This window comes from Scatophagus argus, chromosome 19 (genome assembly GCF_020382885.2).
Source record: "Scatophagus argus isolate fScaArg1 chromosome 19, fScaArg1.pri, whole genome shotgun sequence".
In the NCBI taxonomy this organism is placed as follows: Eukaryota; Metazoa; Chordata; class Actinopteri; family Scatophagidae; genus Scatophagus; species Scatophagus argus.
This window is the reverse complement of record NC_058511.1, coordinates 4,754,029-4,779,169: the sequence shown is the minus strand read 5'-3', so window position 1 is coordinate 4,779,169 and position 25,141 is coordinate 4,754,029. Positions and strand designations below refer to the sequence as shown.

At 41.3% G+C, this 25,141-nt stretch overlaps 1 protein-coding gene and 1 long non-coding RNA gene across 3 annotated transcripts in view; one reads left to right on the top strand and one right to left on the bottom strand.

The window, feature by feature from the left end:
* aven (apoptosis, caspase activation inhibitor) overlaps positions 1 to 25,141 on the top strand; it is a 29,753-nt gene that overhangs the window by 697 nt on the left and 3,915 nt on the right. For both annotated transcript variants that reach the window (XM_046374083.1, XM_046374082.1), the window contains exons 2-3: positions 614 to 819; positions 2,665 to 2,830. In XM_046374083.1, the coding sequence (XP_046230039.1) occupies positions 614 to 819; positions 2,665 to 2,830 (372 nt within the window). The remainder of the gene's footprint in view (positions 1 to 613; positions 820 to 2,664; positions 2,831 to 25,141) is intronic.
* On the bottom strand, positions 20,849 to 21,644 carry LOC124051053. Its single transcript, XR_006841732.1, has 2 exons — positions 21,532 to 21,644; positions 20,849 to 21,363 (listed from the first exon to the last, which is right to left on the bottom strand). It is a non-coding gene; the product is annotated as an uncharacterized LOC124051053 (long non-coding RNA).

Sequence of the window (25,141 nt, the reverse complement as noted above, 5' to 3'; positions counted from 1 at the left end):
TCAACAGGGGTGAAAGCTGCAACAAGCTGCTAATACAGTTTTGCTTTTTTGAAACGAATAGCTTATTTGCATTTTAGACGTGTGATATACTGTCTGTTAATATACCAATGCAAATCTGAATTATTTGGGATTTTTACATATTATTTGCAGAATTACAAAAAAAATCCTTAAAGCTATACTGAAATTTGACTCAATAAACCACGACATTTAAAATAATATAATAAGCATGAAAGTCACTAAAAACAAAACCATGTATTTTTAAACATTTGAACTTTTATTTTTGCACTTATGCCCTGCACGTTTATTTTAAAATGTATAAGTTATATTTTAATTTAAGTTATTCATATTTATTTATCTTTTTCCTCGTGGAACAGACCCTTGATGAATTACGATATGTATGTTGTATGCTTGTTTTCCAGTTAAGTAATTTTAAAATGTTATCGCTCATTTATGAAATGTAACATTTATTATTCACAGTGTGTCACAGTGTGACATGATTTTATTTTGGTCAAAAGCATTTTCGGAACCATCAAACGCCATTTTGTCGAGGGACACCATTGAATGTAACACTCAGTCAACTCTAGTGGTGTCACATGCTAAACTGTCCGGCCAGAGCTGACAGCAATGGAGAGTAGACCGACCAGAGGCAGAGGAGGCAGTTGGAAAAGAGGCGACCGGGGCGGAAACAACAGCGACAGTTTTGGTGGTGAACACCGGGGCAGGGGGCGAGGAGGCCATCACCGCGGTCGGGGCAAAAGAGACCACTACCGCGGTCGTGGACGTGGGGGATGCGTCCCTGCAGCGGAGCTCCATCACCGGGTGAGAGCATGGAAGATTGCCTCGCTTTAACAAACTCCTCTGAAAAAATACTTATTTTTAGTTGCGTCACTAATAAAATACATATTAAAAGTACATACAGTCCATGGACGATAATGTTAAACTTTTTAGGACTTGCTCTTCAACTCGGCTTAATTATTACTTATTAGCACCAATATCCGCTGCCGGAACCAAAGTACTCTGTAGGGGTTGACAGCGTTGTGAGAACTTTTACATATTTTTTGTGGAAACCAAGTAATCCGTCGTGAATAACTTCACTGCCAAGTTAGGCAAAGTTATGTGCTATGACGTCAGTACGTTTGCAGTTGTGTGACGTTTTCTCCATACAATACAGGACATTTAACAACAGTACCACACACACTGCTTGATTGTTGCTCATTAGACAAGTGGGTTTGTCCCAGCACGATCGCATCCACTCTTCTCTTCTGTACGTGCATAATGAACTTAATGCAATCCTGTGCATTTTTGTAGCATCATTGTCGTCAGAGCACTTGAAATGTCTTCCACAGCACTTTGATACTATCATCGCATGATCTGGGCCTTGGATATGACTCTAGAGAGTTCAGCTTAATTTCCACTGGGACGTTCTGTGAGTTGATGTTCCCCCCACGGTAACTACAGAATTAGAAGGGAAACAATAGGGGCTGTGTGATTGCAATCATACAAATCTCCTTTGGCACATAGGGGCTCCTTGATTGCAATCATGAAAATCTCATTTGGTGCATCCATAGCTACCATGGGGTCTTTGATGAGTATATTGTGCATTTCTGAGTTTTGTGAGAAAACTGGGCAAAACTAGACTTTGTTCTTCTGACACGTTTCCTGTGTCATATTTCCATGACAACATTAATAAAGGTTTGTGCAGCTACGTGACATCTATGACTCAGACAGTTTTAATGAGTTCAGTTTTGGCACGGACGTCTATTCTTTGTCATACAGTGTGGCTTGCCTTTTACCTTGACTCTTTTGTTAGGCTTAGTTACCAATCATGAATAAGAGCTATGTGTTAATGGCAACTTAACAAAATGCTCTTTGAATTATACTTTGTGGAGCACCATCAGTGAAAGGTTTTTTTTGTTTGTCTGTTTTTTGTCATAGCCCTTAGTGAAAATAAAACAAAGAACTCTTGAATTACTTATTCACACAGTCTAACAATTTTGTACATTGTGGCCTAAAAACAGCTGAATTATGCCAAAGTAATTCTTGAATATTTCCTTTCTTATCTTCATCGTACACAACCTGCTGTTCTTGAACTTTGATGGTGACCTCAATGAGAAGAAGGCAAAAGTGAAAAAGGTGTAAAAAAAAAACTAGTTTTCAATCATTGTAACAACTTTAAATAACTTCTTTTCAATCAACTGTCCAACATCAAAAGATATTAATTTTACAAGGATATAAACCAGAAAAACGAAGCAAATCTTCACTTTTGGAAGAAGTTGGAACCAGCAAATTCTGCTTGAAAAGTCAGTCAGATTTGATTATTGAAATAGTTGATGGGTAATTTCCAGGCCAACATCTTGTTTCAAATACAAAAGTGTCAAATGGTCTTCAGGCTTCAGTTTGATCACGTGATCAAACTGAAGCCTGAAGACCAAGCAGGCTTTGAACTTTCTCTCTCTTTTTTCATTCCTCACAAGACTTCCCGTGTATACAATGGAGTGTAAGTGTGCACCATCATCTCCATTTGTGCGAGTTGTCACATTTGTTTGAAGCACACTGAGACCTTAAAACTCCAGTGTTAGCACGTGACACATGAAAAGCACTCCTGGTATCACTTTAATGTAACTTGAATCACGCGTTCCTCATCGTGTTGTCTTTTGGGATCAGGATGAAGGGGACAACGCTCATGAGGACGATGACAGGACGGAGGTGTTCTCCAGGAGGAAACTGGAGTCAAACTGGGACCGTTACGAGGAGTCAGAGAAGCAGGAAGCAGATGATGACGTGCCCTCTCAGAGAGGAGCAGACTACCACGTCCTGCTGGAGTCGGCAGGTAAGGTCTGACCTCGATAAGATGGAGAAGGTGGAGTTTGTTCCCCCGGACTACACCTTCAGTGCTTGGTCAGCCTTCAGCAGGAGAGACAAGTCAGGCAATCTAAGCTTCTCCACAAATTTGAAATATTTCTGTAATACTTTGCTTTTCAGGCATTTCTTTCAAAGGGAGAATTATTTAATCGGGCACGATAATAATGATGATGACGTCCTGGTAGGACATTGACAAATAAATTGTTAGGCTGCTCTTTGACAATTTCTGATCATCACAAAGAGATGGAGGCAAATAAATGCTGGCTTGTTTTTACCAATAATGCTGAAAACGTCACTGGATTAAGGGAAAAGTACAAGGCAGTTTTGCTTTTCTGTTGAATTTTAATTTGTGTTTTTGCCTTTCTGGGATGAAGAGAGGGAAATTCACTGTGTGTCAATTGCTCCTCTGAGGTCAGTTGTACTTTTTTTGTGCGTGTATCCTCGTTAGTTGAAAAGGTGATGTGTGTTGTCTTAATCTTTAATTACTCTGTATGGAGACTGCTGTCAGATGGCTGCATAGAAGAGCCTTGTTTGTCTTTGTTTGCTAATTTAAGCCTCATTGGTCAGTGTTTGGGCCCCCCCTGGGCTCCCAACAGTCTCATCCCTGTTTCTGCTGGGATTTCTTTCCCCAGAGGAGCATGAGTGGGAGAGCTCAGTGCTGTCTTATTAGAGCAGAGTGAGACTTCTTCATATTCACGACTGATTCGTAGATAATAATTCCCCTGTGACACTGTCAGATTTAGCTCATTTAGCTCAACTTGGGTTAAGTAGCGCCGAGGTTCACACCCCCACATTTTATGAACAGTTTTTCCAACATTTTTATTTTTAAAGATGACACGCAGGAAGCAAACTCGGTCCCATTTTAGCAGAGTCCCAAGCGTTCAGTAATTTAGGCAAAGTAACTGATGTGTGTTTCATATTGCTGTGGCTGATGGCGTTCTAGCCGAAGAGGAACTCCTCATTTGATTTTGGTATGAGGAACAACACGTTTCATTGGCCTCTGTAGGTTGACGGGTACAGACCAGCAGTTTTCAAAATCTGATGCTGTGTGTGCAGGTTTCAACACAGCAGAAACGACTGTGTGTAAATGACAGAGGGGAGTCAGTTTGCCAGGGATAAGAACCACATCTGTGGTTATGCTATGTCAGATATTGTAATATTGTAAGTACAACGTGTAGAAAAAGTTAATATTAATCTTTGTTTTATCTCTGTATAGGAAATAATCTTGTTCTTAGTTGTAGAACTACAGTTCTCATAATTTGGAGTTAATGAGTCAGCTGTGGGCTACAGCTAATTTATTTGCCTGAATTTGTTACTATTTTGGCAAAAATACACCTTTAAAAGTATGCAGAATTAGCCATTCGCCTTCTCATTTGAGATGTATCCATGGATATGCAGACAAACATCTCTGATAAACATAACAAAACATAAAAATGAGACGACAGGCAGATGAAAGGATATTGGAGATAGTAATATCATGGGAAACTCTGGGTTCCACAGAATCTGTCTCAACTTTTGCAACTTCACGAGTTTAGCATGCGAAGATGTGATTTCTGCTGATCAGTCGGAGGAACCGTCTGTCATCGACATCCTGAGTTTATGTCAGTTTGTGTGAAATATGAAGCTTTTTATTTCCTTTTCTAAGGATCTAAACTAATTACGACTGCATAACAATCATTGTCATTGTCGATTATTCTGCCAGCTATTTTCTCAAGTAATTAATTAATTGCTAGTCTATGAAAGCACCGTGTGCTACCCGTCCTTCAGCAAACAGCAGCCAGAGGTAATGACTATCTGGTGAGCACTGAGGACCCTTTCATCAGATATTTCCCTCGGAAAGTCGAAGTGAATACTGCAGTCAGATTTATCGGGTCAGTCATAAGCACAGTCTGTTATTTAAAGGTTCAGTGTGTAGCATTTGTACATATACATGATGTACACGAGTCGGAAAGTGAGAAAGTCTGAGATCAGATTTTAATTGGCCACGGTGGTTGTTTGACAGTGAAGACAAGGAGCCTCACGATGTCACCCTACATACGTCTTTTGTCTCATTTTTATTGAGACACAGAGGCTACACACGGATGTGAAGAGTTAAACAGGCCATGTTTAGACCAAAGCTGTAAGTACTTTATGTTATTCAGCATCAAGTTTGATTGAAAGTTTAATGGGGTTTGAGCTAAATATTCATGAGATGACACTCAACAATCTGTGCAGGACTTTGACTTGCTGGTGGTTTTGGAGGAAGTCATGAGGCCATTTTTAACTCTGGATGAGTGTTTAAGCAGCTAACTGTTTTCATAGGCGTGCTGGGGTTGTTTTTTTTTCTTTCTTTCTTCCTCACGCCGTTAGAGAGTTAGAGTGTGCTGCAGCGGCGTGTCTCTCTTCTCTTGTAACGTAAATGCCAAAGGTGCTCCTGTGAGCTGTTTGACTCTCTCTGTGTTTTGCCCACATTGTCAGATTAGTCATGCCGTACACCAAGAGGCTGCCGCTCTCTAGAGGATACTTAATTGTATGTGGGAGGCGATGCTTTCAAGAGTCGTTTTTCTGGCCAATTAAGGTAGCCGTGAAATCAGGAATTGGCCGCAGAAATCTCCACTTTTTCCTCTCCGCTCAAGTTATTATAGAATACTTCTTATTGCGGAGATTATATCACCATGACTTTCTGTATCCAAGGTGTTCAAGTGTTGGCTGATTTTGTTTTGTTAGATTGGGCAGAATGTACAGGGCAGAAGTGCGTGCAGACGTTACGTATTTCAGGATAGAAATGGCCTAGAGCAGCAATTCTTTTGAGATTCGAAATCCCAGAGAAAAGAGTTCGAGAGCAGAGCTTTACCTGCAGTGTGTCGGAGGCGTTAGACGTGCGTTATATGATGAGATATTTTCACAGCATTTTAATCAAACAATTACAATGTTTTTCCAATACCACAAAGTTATTATCTAACTAAAAGCCTGTTAAAAGAAGAGACTTTATATCAGAAAATGTTGCCTCTGTCCGCTGACAGAGCTTGAGCACATGTGAACAACCTAAAACAAGACTGTATAAATACATCTGAGTGGGCGGGGGATTGTTTTGTTCCTGACATTAAGGGGCAGAAAGCATTGAAGTTTTGTTAAGGTGAGACCACGTAACTTTTGAAGGAAGATATTCGGAGCTGAATCCAGTAGTCAGTTAATGGATTGACAGAAAATCAGTCTGAAACAACGTTTTTCGAGGTAAAATGATATAAAAAAAAAAAAGTCAGATCCAACAAGAAATTCAGAAATGTTGAGGTGTACTGAAGGAAATTACGATGTGCATTTTTCACTTTCTTTCTGACAGTTCAGGGGTTTTTGGTGCTACAGTCTTACTTTCTTCACCCTCATCCGATATGGTAAAAGTTACCACACTGAATTATACTCCAATTCTCAGATTCCAACCGATGGCTTCGCTCTTGGAAGTAAGACTGAATGTGTAATACAAAAAAAAAAAAAAAAACAAACCCAAAAATAAAACAACTGTCATTATTAGTTCATCGTCCCGCCCAGGAGAGTGGAAATACACTCGTCAACACCTTTAACGCCAGCCTGCTTCAAGACCGAGTCACTGCCCTCATCTGTGGCTTTTTTTCTGCTATCAAGATGTGAAAAAAATGTGGAAAATTAGAGTGGAGATTTTCAGTCTAATGTGGCACAGAGAACATCTTCAAGTTCCCTTTTGATTGGCAAGAACTACTGTTGCTTCTCAAATCAGTGCCAGGCGCGACAGATGGAGGGAGGCAGTGATTTTCTGGCTCAACAGTAGGCCAGGAATAACTAAACACTAAAGTTCATCCAATAATCACGATTTCATGTTCAAAACCTTCGTTTGAAATTGTTAACATGTTATTGCACAGTCTAAACAGGACGTCTTTGAAGCGTTCGCATGATGTCACTGCACCGATCGAGAATCTGTCGATGAAGATCAGCTGGTATGAACAGCAGCCCCCCAATGGCTACTTACTGGATTTTAAGATGAAATTGTTTTGTCAGCTAAGCACATCTACTTAGGTAGTGTAGTTTGGTGTAATTTAAAAAGTACTTGTACTATACTTGGGTATTTCCATTTGATGCTACTAAATTTCAGAGGTGCAACTTGGGTTACTTTACCAGATTCAGATGGATGATTATGAATTATTACAGGATAAGATAAAACTTTGTTGATCCTGGAGGGGCAGGATTCACAATCTAACCAGCAGTGTATAAAGTTACTAAAACTTATAATCATGTCCCAATTACATTGTTATACATTATACTAAAAGGAGACATTCTGCGTAATGAATACTTTTCCTTTTGGTGCTTAAAGTATATTCTGTATTCTGATGCTAAAATTTTGACTTCTACTTTTCCTTCGCTGTGGTATTGTGAAACGATCCGAGTACTCCTTCCAACATTGGAACTATGATATATGATGTATTTTAACTGTGGTCCATACTCTTTTCATTCTTATATTCTACCTAACGTGCTCTAATGCAGAACTTGTCACTGCTGTTTATATAACCTCCATTTATATAACGTTTGACTATTTCTTCTGTTTAATGTATCCAGACGCGTTTGCTGCTGCACTGATTTGGTTTTCACACAAAGTGCACTAAAGTTTGACTTTTCCTTTGCGTGTATTACTTTGTTCATACAACACAAATGAATGCACCAAACTGAAATTGGCAATTGAGGGAATTAAAGCACAGTCCCTGTAAAAGCCCCCACCTTTTCTCTCAATGTGTCTTGCAACCTGTTTAAAGATATATAATGGAGCCTTTAGGCCACACAGTGGCTGACTTTCTATTTGCAAAAGCTGCATTGAAGGCTGCACTGTACTCAGTGTGATTAGGAAAAACAGAGCCTGACGGGGAAATTATGTAAACATACTGTTTGATTTGAATTGAAGGTCATGCTGATTTCTGTTGTTTTGTGGCCTCCTCGATGGTTATTATGTAGCCCCGCTGCTTGTCCAAACATCCCAAGTGCTTTTAAGCATTCATACGTGTTTTGATTGAATCTGATTACATTTTATATTGCATTCAAACCGAGGAGGCGAGGACGCAGCAGACCTTTCTCATGACGTCCAGACTGAGGTTAGTATTCAAGGATGAAACCTTGGCGCTTTTGATAGGTGAAATATTTCAGGGCAGCTCTTTTGGAAACCGCTTTTGTGCAGAAAGATTTTTGTCGCCTTGAAAATTTCAGTAGTCACAAAGCAGAGAAGCTTGTGTGGATCTGAACTGAAAACACATCAAGCTGCTATGAACCCTTAAGGAATTAATTGCTCTTCGACTGTTTTGTAACGTGAAGGTGATTTTATTTTGTCGGCTCTTGTCTCAGTCCTTGCATTGTTGGGGGTTGATTGTGCTGTTGCTATGGGCAATGCACACATGTTGCAGTTCTCTCGTTCTGTGTGCGTGCGTGCGTGTGTGTGTGTGTGTGTGTGTGTGTGTGTGTGTGTGTCCATGTGTATATGACTTGGGGGCATTGCAGGGCAGTTATTTACATCCTAGCGCGGTCATCTATCTGTACACATTAACACAAGGATCAATCCTTCCTCCCCCGCAGCCGTAGTTTACCAAGGACACTAATGGGCACCTATCAGGGCTCAATCATAATGAGACAAAAGGAAATCGTATTAGAGCTTCAGTGATTCAGCTAACTAGATTGACAAACACAAGGACGTTTTCTTAACTGAGATGAATAGCCCCAATCATCTCATTAATTTATATATTCCGGTGTCGTTATGGATACTTGATTAGCCATTGTACACTGGAGGAGACTGGCGTCAAAGCGGAGGAATGAGGTCTGGTCATGTACTGTCTGCTTGGCAAAAAATAGGAAACAAAGCATTACAGGTGCTTGGTTCGTTGCCCTGCAGTTGGTGATTATGATGAAGCCGGTGGAGGACGGTGTGAGGCCAAATAAAGCAGGATCATAGATACTTCACTGAGATCAGCCCACAGCACAGTCTACCCACTTTCATCCTTAAATACCTGCGCCGTTTTTTTCATCTTAGCCGAGCACACTTTTCCAGAGCCAAAGGTCGTGTCTTTGGATTACTGAAAACAACGATCCAAACCGCTAAAACGTTTCATTTAAAGCCTAAAATTACAGAGAAAAGCAGCAAATTTGTGCTTGAAAAATGACTTGAAGCAGCTGCTTGAGTATCAAAATTAGGGCTGCAGTCTCCAATATTCATTAAAGATGCTCCTCTTAGCTTTCCAAACCTGAAGCACAGATCCCAGCAACTTGATTTATCCCAGTTACTGTCCAAACCCAGTGATGTCCAGCTTACTAGAAAGCAGCAACAATTATCCAATTATTTTAGTGAAACTAAATTAATTGGCAGCTGTTTGATAATTGATTAATTAAGTGATTTTTCAAGGAAAAGTGGGAAACATTTTCTTCCTTCTCTATTGTGATAAATTGCTGCTTGGTCTTGGGTGGTTTTCACCGTTTTTCTATTATTTCATAGATCAATCGATTAATTAAAAAAAATACTCAGCCGGTGAATTGATAATTAAAGTAATAATCGGTTGCAGTAGGGGCAGAACACAGTTGATGTCAACATTTAACAAGCCAGAACAAGTGATTTTTTTTTTCTCTTGAAATTTACCTAAATAATTTGTCATTTAATAGTCACCTCTTAATTTCCTGGGTGCTAATCACTTACTGTTTCTTAATGTGCTGTAGTTCAGTTTGAAAACTTGTTTGGTCAAATCTCCACAGTGTTTTTGCCTCCAGGAACACAGTGGTACAAGTGTTGGGATGCCAGTCATGTGACTTGTCATCGCCATGGTTTTTAATGATACCTTAAATCAAATAATCTCACTCTTCATGCCTCCCACTTTTTCCTGAGTGAAAAATAAAACACACACACACACACACACACACACATACACATACACAGAGCCCTGTTACACACCCATAGCCAAACTTAACGAAAAATATTTTAAGCTTGAGGATCAATTTAATCATCTTTCCTGGGTGTCAGCAGCTGCTCTTTTACTTCCACGCTGTACGAATGTTTTGTAGAGCTCCGAGTCTGAACTATAAAAGCTCTGCTGACAACTGATGAACCCCAGCACTTGTTCCATGATTCATTTAATATAATAACTCAGGCTGCATTTACTATTCAGCAATAAAAAATTTAAAATGTTAGAAATTAGATGACTTTATTGAATAGTAAGTAGTTGACAGCTGCTCCTGTGAACGGTTTAATTTCCTGTACATCAAACAGAATACTCACCCTGTATGGCTCTGACAAAACACAATCCTTCAGCATTAAAGGGGCGTTTGGCAGGCCTTTGATGCAGTGTTCTTCCCCTCTATTCCCCTCTTCAGTCGGGCAGAGTTCTGTCGGTTCCTCCTGGCCGTGTCTTTCTCTGCTCTGTCTGTCTTCTGTCTGTTTCCCTCTCAAAGCGTTTGCTTGGCGTTTGCACCTTCCCTCGCTGGCTCGCTCTTCCCCTCCCCTGCTCCCTCTCGCTGACTTTTTTTCCTCTGTGCTCCTCTCTCCAACGAGGTGAAAAACACACTTGTCAAATACAGGTAGGTCATCACACCGTCTCTCATCCTCATCAGTTGCTAAGTATGAGGCGCTTTGATGCAATCAAGTTTTTTCAGCGTCGTCGTGCAGTGCCGTATAGCTCCTGAACGGCCACTTGTTCTGAGATGCTGAATGCAACAGCTGTTCAGTGTCAGTGTCCATGTGACAGAGCAGCTCAGACCTCAGACCTTTTTCACAGAAGGGTGAATTACAGGAAACGGCTGCTGGTCCTCAGCAGTGATAATCAAGAGAAGATCTCCAGATCAAAGCTTTTTCTCATGAGCTCAACATCTTTCGATCAACCGATGAAAGCAGCAAAAGTCGCAGCTTCTCACTCTTTCTCTTTCAAAGTTTGAGCACTTCTCCTCTTGCAGATTGATTGGAGTAAGAGCCTCCTGCATCCTCAAGACTGCACAGAGTGAATTTCTTTTCTCGTCTCCTACCAGGCTTGTGTTCGCTGCCTCTGACAAAGCCGCTCAGATGTGCGCTGCACTAACGTCCTCACCAACGTGCGAGTCAGCCGTGAGCCTCTGTTAGGAGAAAATTCCCACATGGCCGGAAGCCTCATTCTGTATCAGAGCTCTGAGCAACATGTGAGAGGAGGGAGGATGAGGTGAGGAGGTGGAGGAGGAGGATGAAGCAGAGGAGGGGGGGAGGAGCTGGAGGGAGGAGTCGATGTGGGTGTCAGCGGCAGTTCAGAAGAGGCCGAGTGTTTGCCTTTTGTGTCTGCAGTGCTTACAGCTGTATGTCTTCATCAGAGAGGAAGTGCAGTCAGACAACTGCAGGCACCTCAAACAGCCTCACGCGTCCTGCTTCGTGGTGATTCGGTCGTGCAATGTGTTTGACCGTACACCCCCTTTAAAGCAGGCTGAATGACTGGCAGGAGCAGTCGGTGGTGATTGGTCGAGTTTTGAAATCTTACCTGCCTCTGCTGGCCTCATAGTTGGTGCTTTTCAGTGTGTGCTTTCTGTTTATTTTTGTATGACCTTTCCCTGTTCAGATAAGCCTCTTGCTGTAGATGTAACCACAGAGAGACGGAGTAAAATCGGTTTTCATATGGTGAGTAAAAAATTTACTCGGTAGATGAAAATTGTAAATTGAAGTAATGTAGAGCAGACAGAAGGGCATTTGTGATACTAAGTTTACATAAAGTGTAAATAATCATCTGTTAGCAGTTTTGCAGTACAAAACAGTTCATAAACAAACCGTCTTGGCACAGTTCCCTTAGTTTTTTTGTTTTGTTGTTTTACAGTTGAAAAGTCTGCTTGTGTCTGGTGAACATTGTTTCTAAATGACCTCAAACTACATGCTTATTGTAACTTAACGACCGACGTAAAAACTGATGTCAGTGTATCTACAGTTAGCTAATATTGGATGATACATTGATCTGACTGATTTAGCAGTTTAGTTCTAAACAATAGTTGGGCTACAGCTTTTAGAGACTTAGCAACACCCCCTAAAATCAGAAGGGAAATGAAATTACACCATGAAATTAAATTATTATTACCTCAGTAAAAAAATATCTTATGTTAGTAAGATGTTGTTAATTCTCGGCATTAAACAGAAGCTCATGGATTCTGACTTATATATAAAATATTGAGCCACTAACACTTTTAAGTATTTATTTTCTAAAACAGGAAAGTTAAATTATGCTATATTTCATATACTGTTGTGACCATAAAAATAAAAGAGATGTGAATAACACTCCTGTTATTTAATTCCATCAGTGGTATGTACCAAGTGTTTCTTATCTGCAACTGCCACAGCTGCATTAATCCCACGTTTGGGTTATTTTATCTTTCTGTATCTCTGTCTGTCTGCATCTAAAGGAGTTCATTTATCAAACCTATCAAGAAGACCAAAATTGGGGTCTGTTAGAGCATCATAGAGTTGGTTCCACTAATTTGCTCAGCCCTGCTTTCACTTCTAAAATGTTTTCCTTATTTTCTGGAGCCAAATTGGGAGTGTGATACAGTTGAGGAGAAACATGAAAAAGATCAATAGCAAAAGATTGATCTGTTATTGACAAGAAGCTGGTCAAAGATAATAGCGCTTTAACAGCTCAGAGCGAAATCTCATCATGCTTTGATGCTCTCAGTGCTTTCGGGTTTTTGTTGCGCTCGATCCTGAAGTGCATCTCTTACCCTCTTGTCAATGGAGCCAAGCAAACATACTCCTTCAGGATGTGATTTGACAGCATTATGAAGCACAGCAGTTTAGAAAAAAGCTCATCTCTTTCCTGTTGTCACCAAGGAGAAGATATCGTTTTCAGACGTGCATTTTCTCACGTTGTTTCTTTGTCCAGCAGCAAGAGCTCTGCAGCGAAGACGACAGAGTTGTGTGTGAAGCGTTTGTAGAAGCCTGGTGTTTATTTAAATCCTCCAGCTGTGTGATGCTGCTGGGTTTATCCCATTAGGTTTTTGTGACTGAAAATGCAAACAGGTTGAGAAATGCATTACTTCCAATGCAATAGTTTTTAACAAACTTTGCTGGAAGTGTCAGCTAAGGATGATTTGTTCCTGAGAGCAGATTAACACTGTTTCGAGTATGGAGGACATCTGTTTTTGTGCATTTTTTTGGTTGCCCTTTCACTACAACATATTGGCTTTGGAGATTGTCATTGTTCACTTATAATGATGGTGGATTTAGTGACTGCTTCTTGTCATCTTCCTGCCCCATCAGCCTATGCCTCACTGAAACACGGCCATTTTTCTAGCTCCTTCAGAAATCGCATCTTGCTCGCGCGTCTTGAAAGGCCCACAGCTGTTTCACCCTCACCCTTTGTGGTTGAACTGGTGGAGTAGACTGGGTGCTCTGTGTTTCTTTGAAACGGCTTCTCTTTCATGTGAATATTTCATACGTGCTTCCCGCGGACCATTAAGCTGCAGGCAACTATTGACTATCAGGAGATTGAAATACAAAGGATATGAAGCATGTCTAATGTATCCCTCAGGGAGTTCGTGTAATGAGGCACACAGATATACAGTGATTACTGGATTTCCATAGATTGGTCATATCTACCTACTCAGTTGACCCCAGTGACACCAGCACTGTGTCACTGTGCTGTTAACCACCGCAGTTATTGTGGACTGAGGTTCCTTCAGGCTTAAATGATTGATGGGAGAACAATTCGGTGGCCATTAATTATGAGCTGTCTTTATTAGCAAATGAAGAACAAGATTTAAGATGTTACCAGGCTGTGGAATTTTCTTTGCATTTGGAATGTCATTTTATTGATTGTTTCATTTTAGTTTTTCACAAGGATGAAAAGAAAAAAGAGCAGTAGAAGTTATCATTAGGGTTGGGTTCAAGACTTGATACTTTTAAGGGTGCTATCTGAATTAAATTGGAACTAAGAAACACTGATTCACATTAAATCAATCTGTGCCAAATTTTGGTGCCTCATAGTGAATCTGCGTGAAAGAATGACTAATAGAAAGGGAGACTAAGACTACCTCATCCCTGCAAATGTGGTAACAATTTTTTTTTTTGGGCTACACACCATTCGCTGCAATATCTGGTATGGGAAATGTAAATTTGGCCAGGCCAACATGTCTGACATCAAGAATCACACAAAATATATCCAAAGGCTGTAGAATGTACTGTGTTTGATAGCCTGAAAGCATTAGCAGCTAGCTTTAGCTTTGGAGAATTTAATCCTCCATGAATGACGAAAATGCAAGTGAGCATCAACAACCTCTTCATTTAAGTAATTAGCTAGTTGGATAAGGTAGTTGTTGTTTTACTGTCTTGGATGAAGTTAGCTGAGCATTTTTCACTAACATTGGTATGAGCAGTGTGCTACATGAAATTTGACCTTTCCAAATTTTGAGAAGCTGTTAAAAACTCCCTCAAACCCTGTAACCACGATGTATTAGTGATATCTATTTTATTTTCTCACAATCTGTGCACAGCCTTTAAAGCTGTCTAAACACTGCTGTGCTACTGAGGATCAGTATTGATTTTTGCACACAGATGGTACATATTTGTGTCAGAGCTACATTGTCAAAGCTGAGCCAATTATTTAAAAGCAGTGCGGTTCAGAAAGAAAAATCAGATTACTCATTTAATGGTGTGATTCTTTGCCTCAATTAAAGATAATTGCTTTGTGTGGTTCACACCTCCCACACTGTTTTGCCTGTCTTGTGGTAAATAACAATAGTTGTGCTTATAATAATGGCACATAAAGCTTTCCACCAGATGCATTGCTTTGAGAAACCTTTGGTTGTCATCGTCCTCCTGCGTGAGCATTTTAGCATTCAATATCAAATCTTGCTGTTCATTAGCTTTGACCAGCCAAACGGAGCAGTAACCAGTTAAATGGTCTTTCTTCAAACAAATACCAAAACTGCAGTCTATCAGGGTGGAGTTTATGGACCCAAGGATGATACTCACCATTGTTTCCTCCCATATCACCACACTGGTTTCTGTCTGAATGAAGTCTTTCTAGTGTTTATGGCTGTGATGATTCTGAAACCAAGACTGAAGCTGTAATACCAACACCCACAGTCTTGAGTTGCTGTCCTGTCTTTATGAATCAGTACTCCCCTGCTAACATTTGAAAGTATTCCCTGAGAGTCTGCCTTTGAATGTGAATGTGACCTCACTCTGCAATAAATGAACACAAATCATTGAAAGCACCAGCTGAAATACAGTTGGAGTTGAATTTGGAGCGTTTGTGCATCACAGCACCTCATCCTGAGAGGAGAAAGGTCTTCAGATGGGAAGCCGCTAAAATCTATTGAACTCCAGTTTGTCATTTAGAATGGAGAATGGACCCCTTTTTGATAATTGCTGCTTACTTGGCCACTTATTCATTGAGGCAGACCTTTTGAACCTTCTATGGCAGCGCATTATCTGTGCTTGCTTTGTAGGTGTGTAGATGAACTTGTCAATAGCTCATGAATACACTGTTGCATCTAATGCTTCCATGAATCAAAATGAAATGGTTCCCCGCATCAATATTCAATAGATTTTCATCAATTGATGTCTTCTTTTCTTCAAATGTCATCTGCTTGGCGATTAGAGATTTATGTCAATATCATACAGGAGCAATGTATTTGTTTTGGGTTCTTGATCTTGTTTTCTGTAAACTGAAGCTTCTCTGTTCAGTTTTACAGGTTTTTCTCAACAAGTCATTTCCTGGGATTTGCAGTAATATCGGCAGGTCATCTGTATTGGCCAACAATAACTAAGTGAATTATTAAGTGAAAGTGATGCAAACCGTTGACTAAGAGATAATATTCTCATTTTCCCTGGTGAATGTGCACATTTTGAAAAGAATTACATGTCTGCATCTGCCAGAAGGCAATCACGACGGTAGGCATGATAATATTATTTACATTACAGCAGAGGTTTTATGTTCTCTGCAATTAGGTGGGAAAAATTTGTGCTTATCTCATTATCAGCAATGGCAATAACCTAAAATAATGTGGAAAAAAACATGCATGTCCGATACTGGAAAAAATCCAATATGTTAACGTATCATTAGTCATTTCGCTCATGTATGAAATGGGTTATCCACTACGGTCTAATGGTTGATTTTTTGTTCATTCACTACAAAGACTCTTGTGTTTTTGCAGCCACAAGCTCAATGAATGACCTAACAGACTGTATTTATCTTGTTCTCTAAGTGTGTCTTTATAGAGTACAGGTGGCAGTGTGTGTTTTGTGTCTTGGAGGCTGCAGCGCCATGATTCAGTCAGACTCAAGACAGTTATGTGTGTCTTCTGATGCATTTACTACAAGAACAGAGGAACTGTGGGTTTCTGGAGTGAATACATCACCTGGGGTGGCTGCTCTGGATATCTTGTTTGGATTGTAGAGCTGTGGTTTCTGTCACATTTCATCCACTCGTGTCTTCAAAGGATCAAAGTATTCATGCGTTCTGGTAGCTTGGCGCCTATTTAAAGTGACCCACAAGTCTTTTTCTAGCTGCCAGTGGGTGCTTTGTTTTTATCTTCCTGTAAACTTTGAGGCTTTTTTGTAAAGAGAGACAAAAAAAAACAAACAAAAAATGGTAATACCCCCATCAATTTCCTCTCAGTTTGTCAGTGGTATGGAAAGCATTTCCTCAGGTTTCTGTCATTTTTGTCCAATTTTCCTCTTATATATTACAAGGTGGCTAATGTCAGTTAGCTAAAGCAGCTAAGCAATTCAAACGTCCTGTACATTCCAGATGGATGCTGATGAATCTGTGTTTTCAAATCAGTTCAGTGCTGCCTGTTTGTTTCCCACTGCTGATCCTTTTTTAGCTTGGTGTTGATCAGTATTAACCGTTTAGTCACCTGCACAGCTAACCTAATAGCCGAGGCTGCTTGCATCTTTATAATGAGAGACCCAGATGTCCCTGCACTCTCAGACCAATGGTCATTTCATCCTCAGGGACCAGCGTGGGAGGCTACATGTCAGCTTAAAGCACACACTCATTTTTTCCTGATTTGCTTTCTGTCTTGTCAGGTTTGTCTTATGCCAAACAGCTGTTGTACCTTTTATCACAATATGTGGTTATTTTTAGCCATACTAGCAATGAGGCTCAAAACATGTTGGTCATCCACCACATCACTCCAGATTAAAACATCACATTACCGTTAAAGATCTACAGAGGATGAATCCTGATGACTTTAAGGATTTCCTGACTTTTACTCTAGTGCCTTTGTGGCAAAAATAATTAGTGAAATAAATTACAAACAACTGGATGAATGTTCCTCTCTTTTGCCTTCTTTAGTTCAAATTTTAAAACACCTGTGTGTGCCTCACAGTGGTGCTAGCATGGCTCTAGACTCTAAATTTTGTTGTTTGAGAAATTTAGTTGACGATCATCCAAATTGTTGTCGATTACTGTTTTATTGATTGACTACAGCCCAACTGATAGTTGATCCAGCTATTGTTAGACAGCAGGAACAGGACAGCTATTGTTCAGAAACATTGTTTCACTTAGAAACTAGCTTAAAAATAAAGCTAATAACTTCCTGTTAGCCTCAGCTGCACAGCTAACACACCACATACTCCTGTTAGCATAGTCAGATTAACAATGTGATGGTGCACATGCTAACATGTGCACCATCACATGTTAATCAGTTAAACAGCTGTTAATCTGACTATGCTAACAGGAGTATGTCAGATTAACAATGTGATGGTGCACATGTTAGTATGTGACCTTAACATTTATCACACAAGTTCATTATGCTGAAGTAGCATCAAGCCTCATAGAGTGGCTAGCTGGACTGTAGAGACTCTTTGTGTTGTTTTCCACAAGGATTGAACTAATGTTAAAAAGTGAAATGTCTCCTCTGCGTTAAGTGCACAAATATAAAATACAAAATGATTGATTGGCTAACTTTTCACTCCCTACAGCTCTACCTACAACTACCTACAGCACATCTACAGTAAGTCATCACTAGTGCAGGCAGTTGCCGTAGACGTTACATAAGGAGATTAATCAGGATGTGACAAGTGATTTTTAAGCTTCAAGTAAGAGCAGCCAAGTTTACACATCACTATTTATAACAGGGGCAGTTTCAGTGGAGCAAATTAGAGATTCAGTTGATTCAGAGGCACAATTAATGCAGCCAAAATGCAACCACATTACAGCTCATTAGCTTTGTTTATAAATGTGAGGAAACTGTCACTCTGTGTGTGTGTGTGTGTGTGTGTGTGTGTGTGTGTGTGTGTGTGTGTGTGTGTGTGGAGGGGCACTAAAAATGGTATGTTCATAGATTCCTATATTTGCTCGTGTGCTTTCACCTTTTGTCAGTATTCCTTTATACTCCCATGACAATGATTTTGGATTTACTCTTAGTTTCAAATTATTCTCTGCTCTGTCCAATGTATTTGAATTGACTATTACATTGACGTGGATTACAGTCGCATATCCCCTGTGTACGCTCCTCCAGCAGGATGATTAAGTACACCACATCTTTCTTTTTGACGCTATTGATCTCAGCCATTCTTGAATTCGTATAAAACATGAAATAACAACACCTATTGTTACCTAATGACATGTGGCAAAGAGCTTTGTTGGAAAATGAGACTGGGCGTCCATATCACCTGTTTGAATGTGATTGATTAGATCCCAGGTAGGCATCGCTTGAGCTGCAGCCTCTTACATCCAAACAAGATTAAAAAAAAAACATGCCTAATGAGAAGGAGGCCTCAAGTGGATTGGAGCTCTTCTGATATGACTTTGACACAAACACAGCCGCACACAATCATTAAAAGTTAAAAGTTAAGAGTAAATAGCCCCAGCCCTCTTTATTTTCTCGCCTGGTTTGCTCAAGACTTTAATTGCAATTAGCACAGACAGTGATTTATTGACGCGTAGTGGGTTTCAGCGGCGTGTTGCGTTAGGCTAATTGGTTTGGTTAAAAAGGCATGACGGGAGGGGGGAGGTGGGACTGTAGCTCTCAGAAGGAGGATCATCTCCATAGATTGCAAAACAAAAAGTTCCTCTGAACGGTCTCTCCCTGCGTGTTGCGAGTCTGTATCGATTTTCTTGTCTCCTTATTTCTTAATTCCTTCAATCTTTTCTTCCTCTGCCTTTTTCTATCATTTTCCATCCTGTTCCTCATCTTAGTGCAACCAAGCACCCATCAGACCGGCTTTGTCACAAAAGTAATAACACTCGATCGCTCTTCAGTTTTCTATGAGCCGCCTTCCTCCACCTCCTCTTATCAGGTGAGGACCTGCCACGACAGCCGGTTTAAGAGAGAAGTAACCACTCACCGATCGCAAGCCATTACTCTACTAGCAAATGGAGGAGGAAGGCAGCACGGGGAATGTGTGTATTCCTCTTTCAGCCAGATAAAATGTCAACATTTCACTGCAGGTGTTAGCGGAGACTGAGCAGCAGCAGCACTGTTGCTCCTCAAATATCCCTCCTGTTTCTGTTCAGCCAGTCAGCGCTCCCAAAAGGAGAGCCAGCTGAGGTTAAGCCCAGGCTGCAGACTCATAGAGCGAGCTGTGTACCAAAGGTGTGGCATCTGGGATGTTTGTAGTGTGTGTGACTCCTGTCTACACTGCAGCCAACAGGGCGACAGTGGCACGCTCTGGTAAACAGGATGAGCAGGTTTCTGCAGGACCACATGACGCAGGGTACTTCTAGGATTGTATTTGTATGTACCAAAATATTACCACCAATTAAAGACTTGGAGCCCCGTATTGGGCAGCACAGTCCATACGTAAGGTGTCTTAAAGCTGTCGTACTTGTTGGCTGATCCATGCTCTTATGAGAGACGAAGGCTGTAATTTCTGAAAGTTATGTTGTGCATTCAGGGTAAGATTTCAGAATTTTTTAAATGTTAATTACTACAAAGAGACACACATTGAGAGGCACAGTGAACGGTGAAAAATGCCTGTCACGCCACTAACCAAACGCCCAAGGTCGTCATCAATGTCTAAACAAAGCAAATATTTCATTAACAATAGGTTGGGACAAAAATCTTCACGAATGGCATTTGTATTTTGTGCCTACTTGTTCCAACTCTTGATTAAACTCGTGAGTCAGGAGTGAATATATTATTAAAACGAGAGATGTTTTCCAGCGTTCTCTCGTGCACCTTGTTATGTACACACAAACTTTGCACAGGCACCAAAACTTGGAAATTTGACCAGAATTTAAAGTGGAATTTAAAAGTTTCGGGAGGTTCAAACAAACCTTTGAGTCATGTTTCAGTGGAGCCAGAGGGGAACGTGGCCTGATTGGTCATGTTCAGTTTGACGCTCTTTTAGGATTGACTGAAAGATTGATTTCAGGGTCAGCTCGACCTTTTGGTTAAACAAACATGCAATGCTGTAAATTCTCATGTCAAAGATGCTTGTAACAGCAGCTGTTGGACATTTTTTCTTGGAGAAATGATGTTTCAGGTCTCATACTGAGGATGTGAGTTGTACTGTTGGCGGCATTAAAGCTGAGGCGAAGAATAAAAACATGTAGCAGCAGCAGTCCTGTCTTCCTGTTGTCAGCTCACACGCATCTCCCTGATCCTTCACCGTGTTTATACCACAGCCATACAGATCCAGCATGTCCTCTGCGACTCTGCGCTCGACCGTCTCACGGAGCAGGACGAGGGAGGTGGGGGTGAGGATGAACAGCGGTGGGGGTGAGAGCGAAGTGGAGTTGAGTGGAGCAGGAAGAGAGCGGAGTGGAACAGAAAGGCAGGCAGTGAGGCCAGCACACATCCCAAATATAAAAGATGAGAGCAGGACTCGGCATTAGCGAGCCATAGATAGCTCAGCGAAGCCGCGGTCGCAAGCAAAAAGCCACATTTGTTAATACAGGGGTTCAGCCAGCGAGATGTCAAGAGACAGGATACCACATTATACAGAAGTTACACAATGCCAGCCGAGCCACTTAGCACACAGCGTGAGTAATGCAGTGTTTATCCGCTGTGGAAAAACTCTGCAGGGTTTACCCTCCCGACTGACGCACTCAGACGATCATTTGAACTATGAATTGATCTTTAATCAGTTGCTCGAAGGAAGGTCAGGAGCTTTATTATATTTATCAGAGTAATTACAACCCAGATTCATGAAAAGTTAGGACGCTGTGTGAAATCCCTTTTGACACACACTCGGTTTAAAACAACACAAAGAGAACATTTTTGATGTTTTTTCCTCATCTATATCATTGATTTTTTGCAAGTTATGTGCTTATTGTGGATCTGATGCCAGGAGCAACAAAAGACTGGGAAGGTTGGGGTTGCTTTAAACAGGCAATATGGTATCATATGGTTGGGTATGAAAGAGGCATACTGGAAAGGCTCAGTCATGCAAAAGAAAGGGTGCTGTGAGGTCATATTCTGTGTAATAAGAAGTTAACTCGGCCACTGTGACATCACCCGCTTGTTTAGATGTTTTAAAGCCTCCAGTATGGCATCACAGCCTTCGCCTTCTCCTTTCTTCTAATGCCAGAAGTGATGAGGTGCTGGAGCTGAGGGCGATGCACGTCGCTACACCTCTGTCCTGATTGGAGCTGAGGGCGATGCACGTTGCTACACCTCTGTCCTGATTGGAGCTGAGGGCGATGCACGTTGCTACACCTCTGTCCTGATTGGAGCTGAGGGCGATGCACGTTGCTACACCTCTGTCCTGATTGGAGCTGAGGGCGATGCACGTTGCTACACCTCTGTCCTGATTGGAAATGACCGAGAAGCCATTTGTCGGTAGCTGACACGTTTTCTGCTGACGGACTAACGGGTTGGTAGTCTGGGCTCTTGCACCAGCCGGTGGACTTGGCATCCCAGTGTGATGCTGGGGGTCTTTTGTAAGCCCACATACCAGCAGCGCACTTTGATTCAGAACCGCCTGTTTTTCTCACAGCTCGGTGACACATCTGAAGCTGCGAGCTTAACTGCGCACTTTAAACAGTGTCAGCCCAGACCAGAGAGGGGAATTAAGCCTCAGAGATGTGTTTGGATGAGCAGGAATGAAGAGTGTGCTTCGCTCCATCCTTCATTTCTCTTCATTCCCTTCTCCTTCTTCACACACACACACACACACACACCCCTCCTCCTCCTCCAGTCCACTCTCTTCTTTCTCTGTGTGTCTCCTGGAGGTTTGACAGAAGTTTCTCTCATCCTCACTGGCAGCTGTTGCCATGGTTGTGTCGGTGCCTCCGAACTACCTGGGATGGTATTTCCATGGACACAGATCAGGATGGCACTGGGCTCTGAGGTGTAGGAGGGAGGCAGTTCACTGGTGTCAGCAGTTCTGTGTGTTGGAGACGCACTGATGGAGACAGAGCAGGAGGAGGAGGAGGAGGTGGAGGAGGAGGAAGAAGACGAGGATTAGGGTCTGGGAGGATATTAAACAGAGTGGAGCAGCAGCCGGAAAAAAAACACGAGAGTGAGGGATATTTCACTGTAGCCACTGTTGAAGGGCGATTTCTCTTCCATCATATCCATCAAACCTCAGTGTTTCCCGGGGTTTTACCCGCACCTCACCCTGTTTAAATATTCCTAAATATTAAATGTTCCTTTGAGTCTCCTGTATTTTGAACCTGTAAAACAAAAAGTTGGCCGCCGACTCTATTTGATGTGTTTGCTACAGTAAAGCCTGGCAGAACGATTAGGAGTTTGTTCAAGTGTATCTGACGAAACGTGAGGAGGCTTAGCTGTGGTTAACGAAGAGCAACGTCAGTCGAGTCAGTCAAGGTTTTGGAAAATATCCGTTCATTTCATTCATTTATTTATTTCTGTATTTATTCTTGCATGTTCACACTTACATACATTTGTTCAGTGGTGGAAGAAGTACTCAGGCCGTTTGCTTTAACAAAAATAGTAATAGCGCAGTGTAAAAATATTCAGCAAAAGTCATCTAAAGCATTTAAAATTTTACTCACCTAAAAATACAAAAGTGCATGAAAATATATTTAAAGTGCCAGAAGTAGAAGTACTCATTTTGTAGAAAAGTCCAGTTATTGGATTACTGTTGCCTTCAGGTGTACAACACTTCAGTATTGCAGCTGGTAAATGCAGTTTATAATATAAATTTTAAATTCTAATTAATTAGTGGGGCAGGTTGGGAATCAGTAAAGTTTCCTTGATATAATTACATGATAATTTATTTCTTGATTATATTTTGTGTTGCTTTCTGAATCTTTATTAATCATTATTTAAAGTTATTCAATAAATGTAGTAAAAAGCACAATATTTCAGGGAAACCGAGCCGTAGTGGAGTAAACTTTTGAAGTAACAAAGTGGAAATACTCAATTAAAGTGTAAGTCAGACAGAACTTTTGTTGCATGTTTTTTCACGTGTCTCTATGTGCTCTTTCCTGTTCTCCGTCATATAATGCACGGATGTTGACGGTATTTTGCCGTCAAACAGGAATCTGATTTTTACCGCCGCTTCCTTAATGCAGGAACCAGTTAACCCCGTCGGTGCTGCTCTGATATTTTAAAGTACTCCGTGTACCCTTGTCTAAACGTAAGGGGCATGTGGACGGTGGCGGGGTGACGGAAAATATCCGAAATCCTGGTGTTAACAGGTTACGTCCTCGCTGCAGGTTTACCTTTTAACTCAGCGCTCAGTTTGGCGAACAACAACAACAACAACAACAGCAACAAAGCAATGGGAACGAAGCGCCGCACCCTGGGGGACGTGGCTCACTAAATCCTGAAGCTCTTCCATTAGCGCTGGAGTGGCTGGAATAACATTTGAATGACATGATTACACAGGTTTTCCTGCACTTCGTGATGAATCACACATTATGGCCTAAATGAGAAAGTGACTCTTTAATGCATCATTCTGTGGTTCCATTAGAGCCCAGGAAGCACCGGAACGTTTTAGACACTACATCCACTTTTAAATGAAATGATCATAAATAATAACTGGAACAAAATATAAAATATTTATAGCTGTCATTCGCTTCACTGTTGTTTCCTTTCTGATCTGCCAGCATACAGGAGATGCCACGCGGCAGCCAGTGACAGATTATATACAAGTCAGGTTCTACTCTTCATAAAGTGATATTTTCCTGAAAGTATGTCGTGGCTCGATAAAAGCTCGTTTTCCCACCAAAAAGACGTATTCTTGAGATCACAGTACTTCATTATATGACAAACAGTCTCAATTAGGGCCAAACCAGGTCACATTTCTGCTCTCAGGCGTTTACTTTGCATCTGTATTTATTTATTTTGTTTTTATTTATTGGTCTGTTTTGATCTATGACGGTCGACTTGTATTTTTCTTAGCCTTTTCTTCGTTTGTGTCTTTGTCTGTTTTGTTTCTTGTGCTGCTGTACAACTTAACTTACTCCCTTGTGTTCGTTTGTGCATGAACTCCTAGCTAAGCCCCGTCCCTCCAATGCAGCATCTGCCTGCTCCAACCAGCTTCCAATATTCCTAATTGTGTTAAAAGTGAATAAAAACCTACCTGGCTTTATAGGAACAGTGTCGACTAATGTGTGCAAAAATTCTTTGTGAATAACTCCGTTAAAATCTAGAGTCCAGTGTGAGTAAACAAATATCGGCTAATTAAAGCTTTAGACGTGAAGTGGCATGTTTAAGTTTACTTTCCGGCGTCAGCATGTTAGTCGAAGTGGATCACGTCCACCTGATTGGGGTTTTCTTCATTTTGTCGCTGATTAATGGTTCTCTGGTTTCTTATTTAGACTCAGAGTATCGTTAACAAATGGGGCTTGACGTGCCCAAGACAACTCCAGCCTTGTGAACTGAATTCAAGATTCAGATTTCACATCCACCACATCCAGGTTTTATACTCCCAGGTTGGTTCCGGCGAGGATCAGTCGATCTTACAGATACCCCGACATCATCCGCCCCCTCAGCCGTCACATAAAGCTGACATTCCCATTCCCTTCTCTTATCCGTCTGCCTCGCAGTCATTGTCACCTCGATAATGCTTCTATTCATAAATCATCTTTTCTCTGCCTGTTTGACAGCAGGGGTCTCGGCCCACAGACAAAAAATAAAAGCCCCTCCCGCAGCTTCTCCTTCTTGACCCCTGTCACTTCCCGTAAGCCCAAGCAATCAAGGACAACTGCAGATGGTGCTGAGCGTCCCGCCTGGAGGGCAGGGAGGGCTGCGACAGGCTGTCAGGTCTCCCTCTGAGCGTCCATCTGCGGGTGACACCCTGACCGCCGTCTGCTGCGTTTGTGTCCCCACACCTTCAGGAAGTCACAGCGTTCAGCGTCACCGTGCTTTCATTTAAACACAAATTCTGTACCTGCTGCACACCTTGCTGATTTTGTTTTTCTTTTAACAATATTTCCCA